We start from the raw sequence: 23,185 nt of genomic DNA, 5'->3' as shown, positions 1-23,185 counted from the left end.
CGGTCAGGAACCTCGGGGTTCTGTTCGACCCTGTCCGCACCACAACTGGCACCGCCTTCCATCACCTCCGAAACATCGCCAGACTACGGCACTACCTCACCCCTCACGCTGCTGAAACTCTGGTCCACGCCTTTATCACCTCAAGGCTGGACTATGGGAACTCTCTCCTCGCCGGCCTTCCCGGCACCTCCCTCCACAAGCTGCAGGTCATTCAGAACACTGGAAAGAACTAGGCTTCGCGACCACATCACTCCCACCCTCGCTCACCTCCACTGGCTCCCCATCCCCCAGAGGATCGAATTCAAGATCCTCACACTCACCTGCAAGGCCATTCACGGCCTTACTCCCTCCTACCTCTCCGACCTACTATCCCCCTACTTACCTGCCCGTACCCTCCGTTCCTCTGGCTCCGGTCTGCTCCACATCCCCCGCCCCAACCGCCCTACCATCGGTGGCCGGGCCTTCAGCCTCTCAGCCCCGAGGCTCTGGAACTCCATCCCCCAGTGCCTTCGCCGCCTCCTCCCTTTCCTCCTTCAAGGCCGGTATCAAGACCTTTCTCTTTGACCATGCCTTCAGCTCCCCTCTCGACTCTGTACCCCCTCCTCGCTCCCTCCCTTCCCTCCCCTCACCCTGACCATTTCCCCCCTGCTCGGGTCCTGACCCAACTGTACAGCGCCTTGGGACGTCCTCCCGATGTGAAAGGCGCTCTATAAATGGAATCTTGTTGTTGTTGTTGATATCCTTCCTAATGTTTGGTGCCCAGAATGGGACACAATTCTCCAGCTGAGCCCTAACCAGTGACTTATAAAGGGATAGCAGAACCTCCTTGCTTTTGTACTCTATGCCTCTATTTATAAAGCCAAAGATCCCATATAGTTTTTTAACAGCTCTATCAACCTGTTCTGTCACCTTCAAAGACCTCTGTATGTGAACCCCCAGGTCTCTTGCCTTGAAAACTGTGCCATTTATTGTATACTAGCTGTACCCATTGCAGCTACGCTTGCAACCAGTTTCATTTAATCGTCCTTTTTTCGACTGGCATTTTTATTCGTTCTTGAAAAGCTTGATCTTCGTTTCTTAGGCATCTTTATCCCTTAAGATTAAGAAAATGTGCTTTTGAACTCATTAGCATCCCTTGTTCACATAGTTGCACACATATACTTTTGGGAGGTCTCCTGTGGGAGGACTCCTGTTGAGGACTCAGTGGGAAGACTCCTGTTGGGAGGTCTCAGTGGGAGAACTCCTGGTGGGAGGTCTCAGTGGGAGGACTCCTGGTTGGGAGGACTCCTGCTGGGAGGACTCCTGCTGGGAGGACTCCTGGTTGGGAGAATTCGTGTTGGGAGACTCTTTGTTGGAGTCCATACATGTGCGATGAGCTTGTTTAGTTCACAATAGGAGTTCCCTGAAACAAAATATGCCCATGACACTCTCCCATGCAATGTATCACCTTACACTTCTCGGCATTAAACTTCGTCTGCTATGTGTCTGCCCATTTCACCAGTCAGTTGGTGTCCTCCTGCAATCTGCTACCATCCTCCTCACTATTTACCACATTCCCAAAATTTGTGTTCTACTGCAAGCTTTAAAATGTTGTTCTTTATACCCAGGTCCAATTCATTCACAAATATCGACCCCTGGGGCACACCCCTAATCCACCCCTAATACCAACCCCTGGGGCACACTACTTCCTTACAGTCTGAAAAACAATCATTCACCATTACCCTTTGCTTTCTGTCTTCCAGCCAATTTTGTATCCAGGCTCCTTTTTATCCCATGGGCTGCAATTTTGCTAATTAGTCTATTACATGGCACCTTATCAAACGCCTTCTGAAAGTCCATATCCACTACATCAACGGCACTACCTTCATAAATCCTCTCCGTTATATCATCAAAGAACTCAATTAAGTTTGTCAGACACAATTTTCCTTTAACAAATCTGTGTTGACTGTCATTAATTAACTTATGTTTTTCTAAGTGAAAATTAATTTTTTCTCGGATTATGATCTCTAGACATTTCCCCAGCACCGACGTTAGGCTGACTGGCCTATAGTTATCAAGTTTATCCCTCTCCCCTTTTTTGAACAGAGCTGTAACATTTGCAACCCTTCAGTCCTCAGGCACTACTCCCACTACTCCAAAAGGCTGTGGATGCTGGATCCATTCACATTTTCAAGACGGAGAGAGATAGATCTGTTAGATCAGGGCATTAAGGGATATGGAGCAAGTTCGGGTAATTGAACATGAGGTACAGATCAACCATGATCTTATAAAATGGCGGAACAGATTCAAGGGCCTGAATAGCCTATTCCTGTTTCTATGTTTCTGTATCCAAAAAGGATTGAAAGATTGTGGCCAGAGCTTCCGGTATTGCCACCCTAACTTCCCTCAGCAACCTAGGGTGACTTTTCTACTTTGAGGACTGCTAACCTTATAAGTACCTTCTCGCTATCTATTTTTATACCTCCTTTACTGTGACCTTGGCAGCATCCTCTTTTGTGAAGACAGATGCAAAGTCTCATTCACTACCTCAACCATGCCCTCTGCCTCCACAAGACGTTTTCCTTTTTGGTCCCTAATCGGCCCCACCCTTGCTTTGACCATCCTTTTACTCTTTATGTGTTCATAGAAGACTTTAGTGTACCCTTTCATGTTACATGTTAATCTTTTCTTATACACTCTCTTTGCCCCTCTTATTTCCTTTTTCAGTTCTCCTCTGCACTTTCTGCATACTGCTTGATTCTCTAATGTATTTTGATTCTGATTTTTATCATAAGCCTCCTTTTTCTGTTTCATTTTAATCCCAATTTCCTAGAGCTCTAGCTTTAGATGCTCTACTTTTCCTCTTTTGAACGCCAGATCCCGTTCAACTCACTGAAATGAGCCCATTTCCAATTGGGTATCTTCACCTTTGATTGTTCTATAATTACTCTAAACCTAATGATATTGTGATCACTGTTATCCAGATGCTCTCCCACTGAAACCCATTCCACTTACTCCACTTCATTCCCTTGAACTAGATCCAGCAGTGGTTCCTTCCTGGTTGGGCTTAAAACATACTGATCGAGAAAGTTCTCCTGTACACATTTTATGAATTCTTCCCTCTCCATGCCCTTTACACTGTTTTCTTCCCACTCTATGTTTGGATAACTGAAGATAATTATATAGCAACTTTCATATCAGAAAGACGACCCAAGGCACTGGACAGTTAAGGGTTTGCACCCAAGCTGGGGATTGGAATCAAGCGGGTTGTAGGGTAGGAGGAGTGGTGGTGGGAGTGTGGCCGAAGACACGGTCAAAGAGAAAGCTCTTGAGACAACCTTGAAGGAGGCGGCGAGCAGGAGGGATTGCACAGAAAAGCTGAAGGCCCATCCTCCAATGGTGGGGCGGGCAGGGCGGAGGACATGAAGCATGCCAGTGTCCGCCGAGCAGAAAGGTTGGTATGGTGTTAAAAAGGTTGCAGAGGTAGGAAGAAGAAATGCCATGGATGAGCTTCTGTGGCAGCTTCTGAACAGACACACATTGGCCCAGTCCCCGTCCATCTGTGATACTTCCGATCAATATCAAACCACAGTTAAGCATTTATTCCAAAGTACCTTCTATTCTCTCCCAAGTAAAACATCAAACTTTGAGCTAAGTGTGCTCTGAAACAAATTATTTTGCTCTGACAATTGCTGGCCAGTCATTTCAGCAGGATATTATCCAGTATCTTACAAGACACACACACTGCTGAGAGAAAGCAATGAGGCACATTTTGAGATCACAAGACCAGGTCGGATGAAGCAAGCCTTTACCCCATCTGATCTCATTCCTCCAGAACACTCACCCTACCATTCCCCCCGTCAAGCATCAAGTTGCTTTTTAAATGAGTCCCAGTGTCCTGGTCTCAACCCAGTAACTGTCGTTGATTATCCTATGGAAAGAAAATCTTTCTGGTGTCTATCCTGAAATTGCTTTTACAACTTCAACTTTGTATCCTCTTATTTCACTGACTTGGAAGTATTGTTAACAACCGTAAAGTATTGTTCTGGGTTTACTTCTTCAATCCCATGTAAAATGTTATATAGCTCTCCCTACCCCCTCTCTGAGTTGTCTTCTGTCAAGACTGAAGAACCTCAGCTTGGCTAATCGTTGCTCACAGCTCATTCCTCTACAATCCTGGCTTCTCCTCTGGATGACCTCTGCATGTCGATTGACAGAGCCAGAGAGATTTCTGTGTTTTCACAAATGGAGAGGCTATCCTAGGATCAGAGTCCCTGGTGACGCTGGCAAAATGTGATAGACCTATAAGAACATAGGAATTGCCGGACAAAAAAAGACTAAGGTACATCTAGTTCACCTTCTACCATCCTGGTTGTTCTTGTTTTTGTTGGATTAGTCTACAAGAGTGGAAAGCTTTGGGAACCATAGATCAAAGTTGACTGGTTCTTCCAAAGAATACCACACTTGTTATGTCTCAAATTACTCATATACTGCATCCCAAAATCTTATTTTCCAAAATAAATCTATTGAATTTGTATTTCAATTTCAGGAGTCATGTCGCTCAGTGGCTAGAGCACTAGCCCTGCAAGTGAGAGACCTGGGTTAGATTCCCGGGAGGATGAAACCTTGGGCAAGTTTCCTTACTCCTCACGCCTGATTCCTTACTCTTCACGCTGTGCGCAATTGGCTGCCGCGTTTCGCCCACAATATATACAATTTAGTTTACAGATATTCTGTGAAGCATTTTGAGACGTCTCGAAGACGTGATAAGGCGCTATACCAAATGCAAGGATTATTATTATAAGTTCTGTTCTCATTTTACTTTCGAGATCCATTATTTGTGATACATTTTATCGTTGAGTGCTTGAGCTATATATTTTAAACAGTGGTTCTATATCAAGCTTTGTATGAATACAATATTAAGCAATTGGGTGCCTCTGACTAATGCATAAGCAACAAAATTGTGAATGCAGCATGTTATATCCACCCTTTCAAGATACTGTCTATTGTATTCCACAAAGCCCTGAGAAGTGTTCTGTTTGTACTCGGACAAGATTATCAATATACAGTTGTTAGAAAAATCAAATGGTCCAGTGTGTTGCATCATGTCGTAGAAGACATAACATCACAGAACATTTAAAAAAAAACATAGTGCTGATTTACAAATAGTAAGCATGTTCTGTTACGCCATGCATGGAAGGAAAATATTTCTGTTAAAATCATTTCAAATTGATATTATTTCCTTGGTGCTGAAAGCAAATGTTTGATTGAAAGTTCTATAGCTCAGTGGTCAGAGCACTCGCCTCGCAAGTGAGAGATCTGGGTTTGAATCTCAGCAAGGCAAAACCTTGAGCAAGTTTTCATACTTCTCCCACCTGATAATAATCCCTCAAGAAAAAAAAACAATAATATAATTGGTCACTTCAATCTACGACTGTTTGTGGGAGACTGCTGTGCACAATTAGCTGCCACCTTTCGCCCACAAATATATAGTCAATTCATTTTACAGTTTTTTTCTGTGAAGCGCTTTGAGACATCTAGAAGACATGAAAAGCGCTATATCAAAATGCAAGGATTATTATTATTATTTATTTGAATGAATCAACACTTTCTGCATCCACCTTCTTTCTGTGGAGCCTGTTACATAGATTTACCACTCACTCATTGAAAGAGTGTTTAGTTTTGAATTTGCCACCCTTCAATCGCAGGCCATGTCTTCTAGTTCTCTTGTTCTGGACAAGATAAAACAGCTTGTCTACACAATCCAGTCCCTTTAGAATTTTACGAAACACAATTAAAATCACCTCTGATTTTTCTGAAAGGGGTCTGGACAACCAGTTTCAAAGACTTAAACAAGCTCGGAATGAGTTGCTTACCCTCAGCACCTCCTGAATGTGCTCCTGTCGCTCGGCTTCCAAGGAACGGTCAATGTACCTTCTGAGCACCTTTATCAGGTCCCTGTGAAGATCACAATATCAGAGTTTCAGATCACGCGACAAGGATCAAAAATGAATAAATAGTCTTCAAGTTATTCTTTGGATCTTTGAGGAAAGACCAAATGGCCCTGAATTGTTTTATGAGGCAGGGCCAAATGCTGGATTACATGTCGAGAGGGTGTCTCAAGGTGCTGAACAGTCAGAGTTTCGGACCTGAGTTGGGGGTCAGGATCAGGAAGGGTGGAGGACAAGGGGGGGAAGCAGGGTGATCGAAAGCATGGGCGAAGAATAGGGTCTTGAGATGGGTCTTGAAAGAGGCAAGGGAGGGGGCGAGGTGGAGGGACTGTGGGATGGAGTTCTAGAGGGTGGTTGAAGTCCGTCAATGGTGGGGCGGGCGAGGTGGGGGACGTGAAGGAGGCCGGAGCTCTCTGTGCGGAGGGAGCTGGCAGGATGGTAGGGGATTAGGAGGTCGCAGAGGTAGGGGGATGCAAAGTTCTAAAGTTGAGGAACAGGATCTTGAACTGTATCAAAAACAGAAGTCACTGGGAACACTCAGCAGGTCAGGGAGCATCTATGGAGAAAGGAATGTGAGTCAACGTTTCGGGTCCATGACCCTTCATCAGAACTGAAGCATGTTGGGAGGGAGAGACTTTTAAGGGCTAACAGAGATGGGGGAGGCAGGGCAAGGAAGACAAAGGAGAAAATGGGGTAGAGGACAGGGGTTAAAAAGGTGTTAATGATGCAAAACAAAAGTGTGGGGGGGATTGCAACAAAACAGGGGAATAGAGGTGTTAATAATGCAAAACAGAGGAGGGGGTGGGGGTGGGGAATTGCAACAAAATAGGCAGACCAGAGAGAGAAAAGGTGTCTGGGACCTAGATGATGTGGTAATCGTCACAGTAGAGGGGGAGGGAGAAGGTGAGCTGTCATGGTCTGAAATTGTTGTTACCAACTTTGAGGCCAAAGGGCTGTAAGGTCTCTATCAGATTAATGAGGTGCTGTTCTTCGAGCTTGCGCTATGGCTCATTGGAACAGCGTAGGAGATCATGGATGGAAAGGTCAGAGTGCGAGTAGGAGGGAGCTGAAGTGGCAAGAAACCGGAAGCTCAGTGTTGTGGGCAGAACGGAGGAGTTCGGCAAATCAGTCAACTAATCTGCATTTCGTCTCCCCGGTGTAGAGGAGACCACATCGTGAACAGCGAATGCAGTAAATTACATTGGTGGTAGTACACATAAATCACTGTCTCACTTGAAATTTGTGTTTGGGGCCCTGGACAGTGGTATGGGAAGAGGTGAAAGGGCAGGTTTTGCATCTTTTGAATGCGTGTATGAGGGTTTCGGCAAATCAAAACAAATGTTAACTGGACAATAGTATGTGACTGAGGTCATTGCCAAGGGAACTGTAAATCTCCAAGCTTCCAACGGAGAAGCAGGAGAGCAAGATCCACGGTCAAACAGTTTCAAAAAGATTAATCCGTCAACATAAGAACCAACATGCTCAAACAGATCGGCACACAGTCTTTTCCCAGCAGTATGAACATGAATACCAGTCATCTCTGAACTACAATCCTCAATCATAAGGAGCTATTGCAATTGTATTAATGCATTGCTTTAGTATTAATAAACAAACACTTGATTTAAACTAAACTAGTCTAAATCAAGTGTGATTTGTTTTCTGAAAGTTACTCAATGGTTCAAACAAACCCGAAGAGAATAAAACCCCTACACGTAAGGAGGCATGGTGTTATAGAGTGATGACAGTTGGAGACATCCTAAACCAACAACAAATTACATTTGTACAGCACCTTTCATGTCAGAAGAATATCCCAAGGTTCTAGACAGTGAAGGGTTTGCTGGCAAACTCCAGCTGCAGACTGGAGTCAGGAGGGGTGAGGGCAAGAGAGGTGGAGGTGGGAAGAAGGTGGAGGAAGGTCTTGAGACAGGTCCTTCCAGTGCAGTACCATAACCAATACCTAATGCCCATCTTTCTTGGCAGCTGTTCAATGCAGTCAACTTGGGTCTCCCGTTCAGACATAATGCAATACAAAATTATGTTTGTACAGCACCTTTTATGTTGAGAGGACATCCCAAGTCATTTAAGAATTCTGGCCTGACTAGCGAGCAGTGGGGGTCGAGCCGAGAAAGGTTGGGAAGGGATGGGAAAGATGACCGAAGATGCAATCAAAGAAGTAGGTTTTGAGATAATAATAATCTTTATATTTGATATAGTAGTTTATCATATCATTGAGACATTTCAAAGTGCTTCATAGAATAATTTGTAAAGTGAATGGACTTTATATATATTTTGCGGGTGTAACATGGCAGCCAATTGCGCACAGCAGTGTCCCACAAACAGTCGTGGATTGAGTGACCTAATTTATTTATCTTTTTCCTTTTGAGGGATTACCCCTGGAAAGCAATTCGCCAATCGACTAACAATCGGGTTCCTACTTACTGCTACGTATATGGAGTAAGGAAACTTGCCTAAGGTTTTGCCCCATCCAGGAAGCGAACTGGGGTCCTCTCACTTGTGAGACAAGCGCGCTAACCACTATGCTACCAATACTGGCAAACACTGGGTATATGCAATGCGATTACCCTTGATAAGCAAGGAACGAAGGTTCTCTTAGATAGGGAACAATGTATGTAAGAGACCCCCCACCACCCTAAACTCAGCATCAAACTGTAACCCCAGAGCCAAAGAACAAAGAGACATTGTGACGAGCAGAAAAAGAAGACTACACAGTACCTGTAAGCTAACGCTCCAGCAAAGTGGCTCTGGATGTATGTATCCATGACGGGCTTAAAATTGTGAAACTTGCTGTCCTGCAGCAGGTTTATTATGTGAACCTGCAACAGACAAATCAATTCACCATACACATAGCAACATAGGAATTGCTAGACGAAAAAAAAATCCATCAATTTTGCCTTCTATTATCCTGGTAGACGCATGCTCCAATAATGAAGATGTTGATAATAATAATAATCCTTGCATTCGATATAGCGCCTTATCACATTGCAAATGATCAAAGTGCTTCACAAGATATACTGTAACGTATATCTGTAAAGTATACCTTGTGGGCAAAATTGTGTATTTTGTGGGCAAAACGCAGCAGCCAGTTTGCACAGAGCAATGTACCACAAACAGCCATGGAGTGAGTAACCAATTTTATTTGGGGAATTGTTGGCCAGGACACCGGGAGAGAGAAACTCCCTTCTCTTTTCAAATAGTGCCATGGGATCTTTACCACCCACCTGAATAGGCAGAAGGCACCCTGTGCCTCATCCTTGTAACGTCTCATCCGAAGAATAGCACCTCGACTGCATTTACAAAGGCAATGCGGTTTCAGCTGGTTAAACTCCAACAGCACCCTAATGCACATTCTTCATAGTAATTCATTCTTTATGGATTACAATGGGATGGAAAGCTTTGGGAACCTTAGATCCAAAGTTGCCTGGTTCCTCCAAGCATTCTGCACTTACTATAATGTCATGTCTCAAATTACTCATAAGGCTCATATTCTGGATCCCAACATATTATTTTCTAAATAAATCTATCTAATTTGTATCTGAAATGAATCTACACTTTCTGCTTCCACCATCTTCCTAGTGAGCCTGATCCATAGATTTACCATCCGCTCACTGAAATAGTACTTCTGCAGATTAGTTGTGAATTTACCCCCTTAGGAAGCCTGTTCAAATACATCTTCCATTCCCCAAATATAACGCAAGGCAATTCACACTTATACAGCACCTTTCATGTGGGGAGGACGTTGCAACAACCACAAATTGCCCCTGAGCTGAGGTGGGAAATCAAGAGAGGTGGAGGGTAGGGGGAGTGTGGTGGGTGTGGCTGAAGGCACATTCAGAGACAAACCTTGAAGGGATGAGGAAGGGATGAAGCAGAGGGACTTGGGTTGGAATTTCAGAGGGTGGGGGCAGAAAAGCTGAAGGCACAACCACCAATGTTGGAGAAGGCAAGGCTGGGGACATGGAGCGGGCAAGTGCCCACCGATCGGAGGGAGTGGACAGGGAGAAGTCGCAGAGGTAGGGAGGAGCATGACCATGGAGAGCTTTAAAAGAGAGATCGTGGATTTTAAACTCGATCCTCTGAGGGATGAGGAGCAAGATACTCACCAATGAATCGAAAACCTTCAATCCATATTTTTGTGAATTTTCATCTAAAATTCCAAATAGTGCATCCAGGGTATCTTGTAAAAACTACAAAGAGAATTCAGAAAAATCATTTTAATATTATTGACCCCCAATCGCAAAATCACAAGATCGATTCGAATGAAGAAGGCCCTTCTGCCCATCTGATCTCATCTCCCATCACAGCTGTTTTTTAAATTAGTCCCACAGTCCCAGACAAGTCATGGGAAGTTTACCAGACATTGCTTTCATTGATAAACTTAATAATAATCCTTGCATTTGATACAGTGCCTCATCATGCCATAGAGATGTCTCAAAGCGCTTCATAGAATATATTGTAAAGTGGATTGATTGTGTATTTTATGGGCGAAACGCAGCAGCCAATTGCACATAACAGTGTACCACAAATAGTAGAGGATTGATTGACCACATATTTTTGGGGGCAGGAAAGATTACTACTCCCGGAAAGCAATCCACCAATCGACTAATAACCGGGTTCCAACTTACTGCAAGGTAAACAGAGGCATGCCTAAGCTTTTGGCATTTTGGACTAAGCTTTTGGCATTTTCATACCATTTAACATTTTCTCCACCTACATAAGTTCTTCTCTGAGACATCTCCTTTCAGGATGTATTATATTTGATCGTTGCCCATTGCAAAACAATGAAAAGGGATATTTCACAAGTCCAACCATGCACCTCACCTTGACGATTTCTGCACCGTCTATATCTTTCAGCTTTGAGAGGATGTCGGATATTCTCTCTGGGTGGGCTCGCCATTGTAAGAAGTCTAGCAACTCTCCTGGAAAAAGGAATGTGCAGAACAATGTAATAAATATCTTTGCATTTGATATAGTGCCTTATCACTTCATGAGATGTCTCAAAGCGCTTCACAGAATATATTGTAAAGTGGATTGACTGTATTTTTTAGGCAAAATGCGGCAGCCAATTGCACAATCGTAGATTGTGTGACCAAATTTATTTGGAAGATTTTTTTTTATAAAAGATTATTATCCCGGAAAGCGAACCAACAATCGTCTAACAACTAGGTTCCTACTTACAGCTTGGTAAACAGAGGCATACGGAGTAAAGAAACTCAACTAAGGTTTCACCCCGCCCGGGAATCAAACCCAGTCCTCTCACTTGCGAGGCAACAGTACTAACCACTATGCTACAGGACTCCAAATTGTAGAATAATTATCCTGATGACCAGGAAGTAGCAGACTGAGCAAGCAAGGCCAGGCGACCAGATCTCAGCAATTGTTGTGCAAGACCAAGTGCGGCGGTTAGTAATAATAATAATCCTTAATAATAACTCCTTTTACGTTGGGAGAACCTGTCAAAACACTTCACAGGATATACTGTAAAGTGCAGCGACTGTGAGTTTTGAGAACAAATATGGCAGCCAATTACCCACAGCAGTGTCCTACAAACAGCTATGGAGTGAGTAACCAATTTTATCCGAGGTATTGTTGGTCAGGACACCGGGAGAGAGAAACTGCCTTCTCTACTCATAATTTTGAGGCAAGATTTCCTTCCTTCAAACAAAAGGTATGAAATGGGTCTGTCATTTGTCAAAAACTGTTACAAAAATACAATGTGCTGAATGCTTCATCTTGGAAACTGTGAACTTACTATTATTATACTATAATACAATAATAATCCTTGCATTTGATATCTCATCTTTCATGTCAGCAGGGATGTCTCAAAACACTTCACAGAATTTTACTAGGGAGTAACTGAGTATTTTGTTGGCAAACACAGCAGACAATTTGCACACAGGAATGTCCCCAAAAAAGCCATGAAGTGAACAACCAATTTTATCTGGGGGACAAGGACACCAGACGAGAGAAACTCCCTTCACTTTTTGATTCGTGCCATGGGATCTTTAACATCCACGTGAACAGGCAGACGGAGGCTGTTTAATATTTCATTCGAAGTATGGTACTTCTGGCAATGCAACACCCACCCAACACTGCATTGGAGTGGCACCTTAGACTATGAGAGTTCCAAGTCCCCATACGGGCCATGACCAACAACCTTCTGACTCAGAAGGTTGTGGGTCATGCCCCATGTGGGGACTTGGAATTGCCATCCTATGTGAAAAAAAGCCCTCTTCCTACCATTTTGCGTCAGCTTGGTGGAGCAGAGAAAGGACGAGATCCAGAAAGACTCTTTTGTGGCTTTGCCTGCCTGACTGTTCCCTTTGCAATATGGAAGTTTGAGGTAGCGATCAGCGTCCTGAAAGTTTGTGTTTTCCTCGCACTGCAAGACAGAGAATTGTTTTGAACAAAGTACTGCACAAAGTCCCAAACTAGCTTGCTCTCTTCGACCGTGCCTTCAGCTCCTCTCTCGACTCTCTACCCCCTCCTCGCTCCCTTCCTTCCCTCCCCTCACCCTGACCATTTCCCCCCTGTTCGGGTCCCGACCCTACTGTCCAGCGCCTTGGGATGTCCTCCCGACGTGAAAAGCGCACTATAAATGAAATGTTGTTGTTGTTGTTGTTGTTCTAACTTACGGTGAATACTGCCGCCACTGGTGGAGAATGTCACCATTTGCTCAACTTGAATTGTTTATTCATGATAAGAGTATAATAATCATGCTCGGATTTGATTTTGAGCCTCATCATGTCGTGAAGATGTCTCAAAGCGCTTCACAGGATATACTGTAAAGTGGTTTCTCTGTGTATTTTTTCAATGTCCCACAAACAGTCATGGAGTGGGTGACCAATTTTATTTGGGGGATTGTTGGCCAGGACACCGGGAAAGAAACTTCCTCCTCTTTTCAAATAGCGCCATGGGATCTTCAATGCAGATGGGATCTAAGTTTAACGTCTCACCCAAATGACGGCACCTCTGACAAACAGTCATGGATTGAGTGACCAAATTATTTATTTAATTATTTATTTATTTTGAATGCATTATTACCCCAATAATACGTTCCGCCAATTGCCTAAGGTTTTGCCCCACCCGGGATTCAAACCCGAGTCCTCTTGCTTGTGAGACAAGCCTATGAACAGCCTAGGAAAATGTCCCTATTTTCCACTTTAACGCTTTGCTTATCACGGGATGCAACTGCCAGCTGCTCGCTCAAAAAAGACCTTACTTTATGGACCAGCAGCTCGTGAACACCATCTGGCAAGGTTCTGCCATCCTCCTGCATCAGCGGAACAAAGGAAAACCCAAACAGCTTCTTCTCGCCTTTCTCCTTTGCTAAAAAAAATCAAAAACAACCGAAACATAAAACATCCAAGGGCAAACAACCACTACAAATTACATTTGGATAGTGGCTTTCAGGTTGGAAGGACGTTTCAAGGTGCTGGACAGTCCTTCTGGGTTGGGATCAGGAGGAGTGGAGGGCAGGGAGCATAAGGTTAGGGGCGAGGCAAAGGGACTGTGAGATTGAGTTGCAAAGGGTGGGGGCAGAAAGGCTGAGGGCTCGACTGCCAATGGTGGGACAGGTTGGCAATGGTGGGGCAGGTTGGGTGGGGGACGTAGAATAGACCAGAGTCCAGTAAGCGGAGAGAGTAGAAAGCCTATATGGAGTTCGCAGATCAGAGGCAGGGAGGAGCAAGGCCGTGGAGGGCTTTGAAAGCAAGGCGAGATTTTTGAACTATGTCCTCTGGGGACAAGGAGCCAGTGGAGTCGGACGAGGGTGGTAGTGATAGGGTCATGGAGTTTAGTATAGAACAAATAATAAAGGTTTATGTTTTCCGCCTGTACAGAATGGTGCATGGCTGTGCAGGTCCATTAAAATTATTTTTCAAAACGACCATACAAAATGTCTTTGAAGAGGAGACTGAGCTGAGGTTTTCAGTGATGATTGTGTTGCTGCTCAGTCAGGCTGCTATTTTTCAAGGTGACTGATATGCTACTTTGTTTGCCATCTAATGAGGCAAAGCAGCTGATTTTATTGTTACTATTCTGTTTATTTTTTAAAAGTGAATGGGGATGTGGCTAACCTCTCACAGCAACGTTTAAAACAATGTGTTGACAACAAAAGTTTCGACCTACTAAAACTTTGCCACTGGCCCACTCCATATTCCCTGCCCCACCATCAGCCTTTCTGCACTCAGTGGAGCACCATCCCGGAGCCCCTCTACCTCACCACCTCCCTTGCCTCCTTCAAGAACTTGTTCTTCAAACATGCCTTCAGTCATCTTTCCACCGCCAACCCCCTTGCCCTCCACCCCTCTTGACTCCAGTCCCCAGGTCGGATGAAAATCCTTCACTGTCCAGCATCTTGGGACTTCCTCCCAACAAGAAAGGCGATGTGTAAATGTAATTTTATGTTGTTTCATCTTATATTGCGTCATTTGCGTTGGTTGGGAGAATGTCTCAAAGCGCTTTGCAAAGATGGAACTGGAACGGGAGCCCGAGCTGTGGGAGGGGAAGAGGGATTATTACCCCTGGAATAATCCCTCCAAAATCTATGTTCTTTATGAACCGTCTACATGCTCACAGGAAGGGCCGAGGGGGGTGAGGGGAGGGGGAATGAAGGGGTGAGGGGAAAAATGGCTGAAAACGTGGTCAAAGAGGAAGAGTCTCATGGCAGATGTTGAAGGAGGAGAGGGAGGGGTCGAGTCAAAGGAACAGGAGTAGGCCATTCAGCCCATCGAGCCAGCTCCGCCTTCTATTAGATCATGGCTGCTCTGTACCACAACTCCATTTATCTGCTTTTGCTCCATATCACTTGATACTCTTTACCTAACAAAAATCTATACATCTCAGTCTTGAAAGTTTCAATTGAGCTCGATGCTCAGATCTGGGTTACGAAGAAATGACTTCTGCCCCTCTTGGCTCAGGCAGCAGATAAGATTAATTTCCCTCCGACAGCTCCATCCATTAACACTCGTTAACAATAACAATAATCCTACATTTGATATAGTGTCTTATCACGTCATTGAGATGTCTCAAAGCGCTTCACAGGATGTACTGTAAAGTGGATTGACTGTATATTTTGTGGGCGAAACGCGGCAGTCAATTGGGCACAGAAGTGACCCTCAAACAGTCAGGTCGTGAGTGAGCAATTTTATCTGGAGGATTGTTTGCCAGAACACCTGGAGAGAGAAACTCCTTTCTTTTTCCCAATAGTGCCACTGGATCTTTAACACCCATCGGAATAGGCAGATGAAACCTGGGTTTAACATCTGATCTAAAGAACAGGACCTCTGACATTGCAACACCCCACCAGCACTGCATTGTCAGCTTAGACTATATGGCTGGGGCTCGAACCCACAACCGCCTGACTCAGAGGCAAGAGCGCTACCACTGCACCACGTTGACAGGGGACTCGTTGGGCTGAATGGCCTGTTTCCATTACAATTTCCGGAAAGGCAGTCAAATCGGGCGAGGCACAAATCCATAAGGAAAATGAAGGTACTTACTGGAGCAGTGCCGGAATTCCAGGCGGACGTGGGCCCCCCTGAACTTCTCCACAGGAATGGGAAGCTTCAACTGCTCTGCCCACCTGGGGCTATTGTTATGATAAAGGACGAAGGAGTGGTGCTCGCTGATGGGAAGCTCCCCGGATCCCAGTGAAATACAATCCTGTTACAGAAGGAGAACAAACTTCATTAGAGTTAAGCAGTGAAACTAACAGTTATACAATTCAACCACAGGCAAAGGCTCTCCAATAATAATAATAAGTACATTTGATACAGTGCCTTTAACATCAACAACAACAACAAGATTCCATTTATAGAGCGCCTTTCACGTCAGGAGGACGTCCCAAGGCGCTGCACAGTTGGGTCATGACCCGAGCAGGGGGGAAATGGTCAGGGTGAGGGGAGGGAAGGGAGGGAGAGAGGAGGGGGGAAATGGTCAGGGTGAGGGGAGGGAAGGGAGGGAGCGAGGAGGAGGAAGAGAGTCGAGAGGGGAGCTGAAGTCACGGTCGTGAGGACATCTCAAAGTTCTTCAAGTGGTACACTGTAAAGAGGAGTACATACAAGATAGAGGCTTGAAGGGTTAATAATAATAATCCTTGTGTTTCATACAGTGCCTTATCACCTTGTTGAGACGTCTCAAAGCACTTCACAGGATATACTATAAAGTGGTTTGCCTGTATTTTGTAGGTTAGTTAAGGGGATTTAACTCACAAAATACAGTCAATCCATTTTACAATATCTTCTGTGAAGCACTTTAATAGATCTCAATGACATGATAAGGCATTATATCAAACGCAAGGATTATTATTATTATTAATAATAATATTATAGAGCTGGGACTGAATGAACACCTTGTTTGGAAAGCCAGTGCAGACTCAATTGGCCGAATGGCCTCTTTTGATGGGCCGAATGATTGTATTTTGTGGGGGAAACACAGCAGCCATGGCAACACTCCACATGGAGCCATGGAGTGAGTGACCAAAATCACCAATAGAGTTGAACAGTACAATAAAATCAGGTTCTGCTGAACGGAACTCACTACTGGGAGCTATAGTGGAACCAGAAAGCATCGTGAGGGAGATGGGAGTAGGAGGGGGATAGGGAGAGGGAAATAAGGAGAGGGGAATAGAAGTGGAAGAGGAGGGGGATCGGGAGATGGAAATATGAGGGGGAGAGGGGAATAGGAAGGAAATAGCGAGAGGAGAATAGGAAGGGCACATGGAGAAGGGGAATAGGAGGGAGAATAGGGAGAACAGAAAGGGAGTGGGAGAAAGAAAGGGGAATAGGAAAGGGATAGCGATAGGGGAATAGGAGTGACAGGAAGAGGGGAATAGGAGGGCGATACGGAGAAGGGATTGGAAGGGAGATAGGGAGAGGGGACTGAGAGGGAGATAGAGAGAGGGGAATAGGAGGGAAATGGGGAGAGGGGAATATGAGCCCTCTCGTTCCAAACTCAAAGACCTGAGCTTTTTGGCTTATGGTAGCAGTTCAGCCGCGGAGGAAAGCAATGTGAATTACCTTTATAATCTGCCCTTCACTATCCAGCACGTACATGGTGACATCTACATTCCTGGCCACGCTCTTCCCCCCCTTGTCGTACTCCCCTCTCTCCAGTGTGATGTACAAGTCATTCCGAATATCACCTGGCAAACACAAGGGAAAGTATCCAGTTTTAATCAACAGTTCTGAGGGAGGAATAATAATAATAATAATCCTTGAATTTGATATAGTGCCTTATCACGTCATTGAGACAGAGCTTCATAGGATATACTGTAAAGTGGATTGACTATGTATTTTGTGGGTGAAATGCAGCAGTCCATTGAGCCAGCAATGTCCCACAAACAGGCGTGGAGTAAGTGTCCAAATTTTTATTTGAGGGGATTATTGACTAGGATACCAGGATACCCTTTACTTTTTTCACCCACAAAATACACAATCAATTCATTTAAAAATATATTCTGTGAAGCACTTTGAGACGTCTCAACGACATGATTTTATGCTATATCAAATGCAAAGATTATTATTATGGCACTTTATAACTTTATAGCATATTATCACACTGAAACAACTCAAAGCACTTTACAGATAAGTAATGTCAAGTGTAGTGACTGTTCCCTTAGAGAGACATGCCACACAAATCAAGTTCCCGCAAACATCCAAGCAGTGAATGCCCTTATTAATCTGAAGGATTGTTAGCCCGGACGCCAGGAGAAACTCCCTTCTCTTTTTTTGATTGGTGTCATTGGGACCTTTAAGAGGCATCAATCTGGCTTATTTGTTAGCACGCTTGCCTCTGAGTCAGGCATCTGTGGGTTCAAGCCCCACGTCCCAACATAGGGTCTTGAAACACAAAAAGTCTGTACTTTAAGACGTGATACCAACAACGTGATAAGGCACTATATTTGCTACAGTCTGTGAATCCTCCTCTGCTCCAGCCTGCGAATCCTCCGTCGAGCAGACGCTGCTGGCTGTCCAAAAGTAGCCACTCTGAGTGCCCTATCGAGGTTGGCCCCTATGGTCAGGGACCGATGGACCTTGTGGCGAGAATATCCCCCATTCTCGCCGCAAGGCCCCTTCGTCCCTGAACATGGGGGCCAACCTCTCCTCCCTCATCCACATCCCCACCCTCCCTGTCAGTCCTCACCCTCCCCACCTCGCCCCCCACACTCCATCACCAACTGTCTGTTCCCTCTGCATCGGCCTACAAAATGCCCGCTCCCTCTACAATAAAACACTCACCATCCAAGATCTCATTGCCAAAGAAAACATCGACATCCTCACCCTCACTGAAACCTGGTTTACTCCAGACGACACCTTCCCCCTGATAGAGGCCACACCACCCGGCTACACCTTCCATCGTACCCCATGACCTAATCACCATGGTGGCGGAATGACTCTCAGTTCCCGGTCCCCGCACGGCCTATCCCCTTACTCCTCTGGAACCTTCCCCTCCTTCGAGGACCTTACCCTTTATGACCCCTCCAACCTTTCCCTCAAAATTCTCCTTATCTATCACCCCCCCAAGCTCTCCCCCCACCTTCCTCCCCAACATCTACACCTGTGTCTGCAGTCACCCCCCTCGACCTGGTGATCATTCGGGGCCTCACCATCTCGGACCTCACCATCATCGACAAAGCAATCTCGGACCATTACTTCATCTCCCTTAACTCCTCAATCCCTCTCCCCACTGTCACCCAACCCACTTCCATCTCCTACCGCTCCTGGAAAAAATCTCTCCCCCTCTCTCTCCGTTCCCTTGGAGTCACCTGAACTCCTTCCCCTCTGGGCTTCCTCCCGTAATGACCTTCCTCCTCGGTCACTCTTTTCCGCAGCTCCTTCTCCACCACTCTCCATTCCTTTACTCCCCTCACTTCCGAACCATCTCCAACTCACGAAAGTCACCATGGTACACCAGCCACCTCCGCTCCTTTAAAACACAGGTGCTGAATGCACCTGGCTTACATCAAACTTAATGGTCCATCTCCAGATCTGGCTGGACCTTACCAAATCTTACCGCTCCGTCCTCGCCTCCGCTAAATCATCATTCTAGTCCAAGACAATCTTGGAGGCCAAGGACAACCCCAGGCTCCTCTTCTCCAGTACCAACCGGCTCCTCCACCCACCCTCTCATGCCTCACCCATCCTCATCTCCAATGCCTACTGGAGGCGATGCTGGACTTCCTCGTATTCTTCCTCGTGTCCATCTGCAACCAGGGCTCCCTCTGCCTCCTTGTCTTCCTTGATCTCTTTGTTGCCTTCGACACTGTTGACCACTCTATCCTCATCCACCACCTCTCCTCTCAACCTTCACGGTTCTGTCTTTGAATGGTTCAGATTGTACCTCTCACACTGCTTCCACTTCATCTACACAAACGGTTTCTCCTCTAGCCCCCGCACAGTCTCGTGCACTGTTCCTCAGGGCTCTGCCCTTGGTCCCCTCCCTTACAACATCCATATGCTCCCTCTTGGTGACATCATCCACAGACATGGGGTCAACTTGGATGACACAACTGTACCTCTCTGCCTCCGCTCTTATTTGTCAGACAGCGTCCTGGATGAGAGCTAACTTTCTACAGTTGAACATCAACAAGAGCGAGGCCGCTTACAGCATCACCATCCATGGATGCACACTCCATCTTACTAAGCCAGACCGGAAGCTTGGCATCTTGACTTGACCCTCAACTATCCTTTCTACCTCATATCCGTGCCATGACCCGCTTTGCCTTTCCCCCACCTCCGTAACATCACCCGGCTCTGCCACTGCCTCACCACAGGTCGCCGAAACCCTCATACACGCATTCATAACATCGAGGCTTGACTATTCAAACTCCCTGCTTGTCGGCCTTCCCAAATCCTCCCTCCATAGGCTGCAGATCATCCAGAACTCTGCAGCCCGTGTCCTCTCCTGCACCAGGCTCTGTGACCCTATCACCCCCATCCTCGCCCAACTCCACTGGCTTCCCATCACACAGAGGATGCAGTTCAAGATCCTGGTCCTCATCTTTAAATCTCCATGGCCTTGTTCCACCCCTACCTCTGCAAACTCCCAACCCCCTACCATCCTGCCCACCCCCATCGCTCAGCACGCTCCGGCCTGCTTCACGTCTCCCATTCAAGAACCCCCCCTCTTCGATCGTGCTTTCGATCACCTTGCTTCCCCCCCTGCCCTCCATCCTCCCCAATCACGAACCCCAGCTCAAGTCTGAAACACTGATTGTCCAGCGTCTTGGGACATCCTACCGATGTGATAGGCAATATGCAAACATAATTTTGTTGTTGTTGTATATCACAGAATCATAGAATATTACAGCACAGAAGGAGGCCGTTCGTCCTACCAAGACCTACCAACTAGTCCTACTCCCCCACCCGATAGCCCTGCAAATTTTTCCTTTTTAAGTATCTATCTAATGCCCTTTTGAAAGCTATTATTGAATCTTCTTCAACCTCCCTTAATCAAGTTATTTAGACATGATTTGCCATTAACAAATCCTTGTTGACTGTCCCTTTATTAACCCATGTTTTTCCAAGTGAAAATTTATTTTGTCCCGGATTATCTACAAGTTTCCCCAACATCAACATTGGCAGACTGGTCTGTAATTACTAGGTTTATCCCTCTCCCCTTTTTTGAACAGGGGTGCAACATTTGCAACTCTCCAGTATTCAGGCACTACTCCCTATGCGGGCGGTATTGACGATTGTGGCCAGAGCCTAAGCTATTTCCACTCTAACTTCCCTCAGCAATCTAGTCGCTTCCCAGCTCCGCTCCTTTCTCTCTCTCGCCATTCCCTCTTTGAACCCCTCCAATCCGGCTTCCACGCTGGCCACAGCATGGAAACAGCCCTGGTCAAAGTCACTAATGACATTCTGAACATCTGTGATCAGGGCTCCCTCTGCCTCCTTGTCCTCCTCGACCTCTCTGCCACCTTCGACACTGTCGACCACTCCATCCTCATACACCGCCTCTCCGCTTTACTCAATCTTTACAGATCTGCCCTTGCCTGGTTTGATTCCTATCTCTCTCACTGTCTCCACTTTGTTGCCTCTAACGGTTTCTCCTCCAGCCCCCACACTGTCACGTCTGGCGTCCCCCAGGGCTCTGTCCTTGGCCCTCTGCTCTTTAATATCTACATGCTCCCCCTGGTGACATCATCCGCAGACATGGGGTCAACTTCCATATGTATGCGGATGACACCCAACTCTATCTTTCTGCCTCCACCCTCAACTCCAGCACCATTGCTGTCCTGACAAGACTGCATTAAGTCCTGGATGAGGGCAAATTTCCTACAGTTGAATGTGAACAAGACTGAGGCCCTCCTGTTTGGCTCGCGCCAGTGCCTCTGCACCTCAGGCTCTGGCAGCATTAACCTCCATGGTTGCACACTGTAACTCACCAAGCCAGTCAGGAACCTGGGTGTCTTGTTCAACCCTCAACTGTCTTTTCTCCCCCACATTCAACCCATAACCCGCTCTGCCTTCCCTCACCTCCGTAACGTCGCCCAACTCCACCGCTACCTCACCCCTCAGGCCGCTGAAACTCTTGTTCATGCCTTCATCACCTCCAGGCTCGACTATGCAAACGTCCTGCTTGTCAGCCTTCCCAACTCCTCCCTTCACAGGCTGCAGATAATCCTGAACTCTGCAGCCCGTATCCCCTCCCGCAGCAAACTCCGTGACCCCATCTCTTCCACTCTCGCCCAATTCCATTGGCTCCCTATCCTTCAGAGGATCCAGTTCAAGATCCTGGTCCTCACATAAAAAGCCCTCCATGGCCTCACCCCACCCTACCTCTGCAACCTCCTAACCCCCTACCAACCCACCCGTTCCCCCCGTTCAGCCGGCTTTGGCCTGCTCTACATCCCCCAACCCACCCGCTCCACCATTGGCGGGAGAGCCTTCAGCCACTCTGCCCCCAACCTCTGGAATTCCATCCCCCAGTCCCTCCGCCTCGCCCCCTCCTTAGCCTCCTTCAAGTCCCGCCTCAAGACCCTCCTCTTCAACCATGCCATCGGCCACCCCCCTTCCCTTACCCCCCCAACCCCAGCTCGGGTCTGAAATGCTGTACTCTGTCCAGCGCCTTGGGACGTCCTCCTGACGTGAAAGGCACTATACTAATGTAATCTTGTTGTTGTTGTAGTATGCATCCCATACGGACCGGGTGACTTTTCTACTTTGAGCTTTGCTAATCTTTTCAGTACCTCCTCTCTATTTTTATTGTATCCAATTTTTCTACCCTCTCCTCCTTTACATTGGCAGCATCCTCTTTTGTGAAGACATTTGCAAAGTACTCATTCACTACCTCAGCCTTATAAGAAGTTTTTCTCTTTGGTCCCTAATCAGCCCCACACTTGCTATGACCATCCTTTTACTCTTAATATGTTTAGAAAAGACCTTTTTATGTTACCTGCTAATCTTTTCTCATTCACTTTTTTGCCTCTCTTATTCACTTTTTCTCCTCTTGCCTTTCTGTACTCTACTTGATTCTTTATTGTTTTATGAAACTGACATTTATCATAAGCCCCCTTTTTCGGTTTCATTTTAATCCCAATTTCTTTAGTCATCCAGGGAGCTCTAGCTCTGGATGCCCCTACCTTTCCCCTCACGGGAAAGTGTTTGGTCAATATCCAACCATTGCCTTCTTTAATGTTTTACCTGCCAATCTTTGTTTCCAATCCACTTAGGCCAGATCCCTTTTCAACTCTCTGAAATTAGCTCTCTTCCAATTGAGTATCTTCACCTTGGATTATTCCTTAACTACTTCCATAACTAAAGGGATTGGAACCCGATGATACATATTTCAGGAATGCTACCCCTTCGTGCCCTTTACACTGTTTTTTTCCCGATCTTTCATTGGATAATTTAAGTCCCTCATTATCACAACTCTATTGTTTTTACATCTTTCTGAAATCTGCTTTCAGATTTGCTCCTCTATCTCCTTCCCACTATTTGGTGATCTATAGTATACACCCTGCAGCGTAACAGCTCCTCTTCTGCTCTTTAACTCTAACCAAATAGATCCTTCTAGCACATCATGCCTTTCCAGGCCTGTAACAGAATTTTTGATCAATAGTGCCAACCCACCCCCTCCTGAATACATTGTAGCCAGGAACGATAAACTCCCATTCCTGTCCTTGTTTGAGCCAAATCTTTGTTATTGCCACATCATCCTATGTGGCAACTACAGCTCACCAACCGTATTTGTCACACTCCATGCATTTACGCGCATGCATTCAAAAA

At 45.9% G+C, this 23,185-nt stretch overlaps 1 protein-coding gene across 1 annotated transcript in view; it reads right to left on the bottom strand.

Moving 5' to 3' along the window:
• The window catches only part of LOC103186247 (dedicator of cytokinesis protein 4), a 224,151-nt gene that overhangs the window by 78,080 nt on the left and 122,886 nt on the right, over window positions 1–23,185 (bottom strand). The window contains exons 14-21 of the mRNA XM_042335438.1: window positions 16,970–17,094; window positions 15,452–15,614; window positions 13,171–13,277; window positions 12,189–12,330; window positions 10,770–10,867; window positions 10,052–10,135; window positions 8,664–8,764; window positions 5,856–5,937 (exon numbers count right to left, since the gene is read on the bottom strand). Coding sequence (XP_042191372.1) covers window positions 5,856–5,937; window positions 8,664–8,764; window positions 10,052–10,135; window positions 10,770–10,867; window positions 12,189–12,330; window positions 13,171–13,277; window positions 15,452–15,614; window positions 16,970–17,094 — 902 coding nt within the window. The remainder of the gene's footprint in view (window positions 1–5,855; window positions 5,938–8,663; window positions 8,765–10,051; window positions 10,136–10,769; window positions 10,868–12,188; window positions 12,331–13,170; window positions 13,278–15,451; window positions 15,615–16,969; window positions 17,095–23,185) is intronic.

This window comes from Callorhinchus milii, unplaced genomic scaffold, assembly GCF_018977255.1.
Source record: "Callorhinchus milii isolate IMCB2004 unplaced genomic scaffold, IMCB_Cmil_1.0 Scaffold5, whole genome shotgun sequence".
Classification (NCBI taxonomy): domain Eukaryota; kingdom Metazoa; phylum Chordata; class Chondrichthyes; order Chimaeriformes; family Callorhinchidae; genus Callorhinchus; species Callorhinchus milii.
Note: the sequence above shows the minus strand (reverse complement) of the source record. Positions and strands in the feature narration are given on the sequence as shown.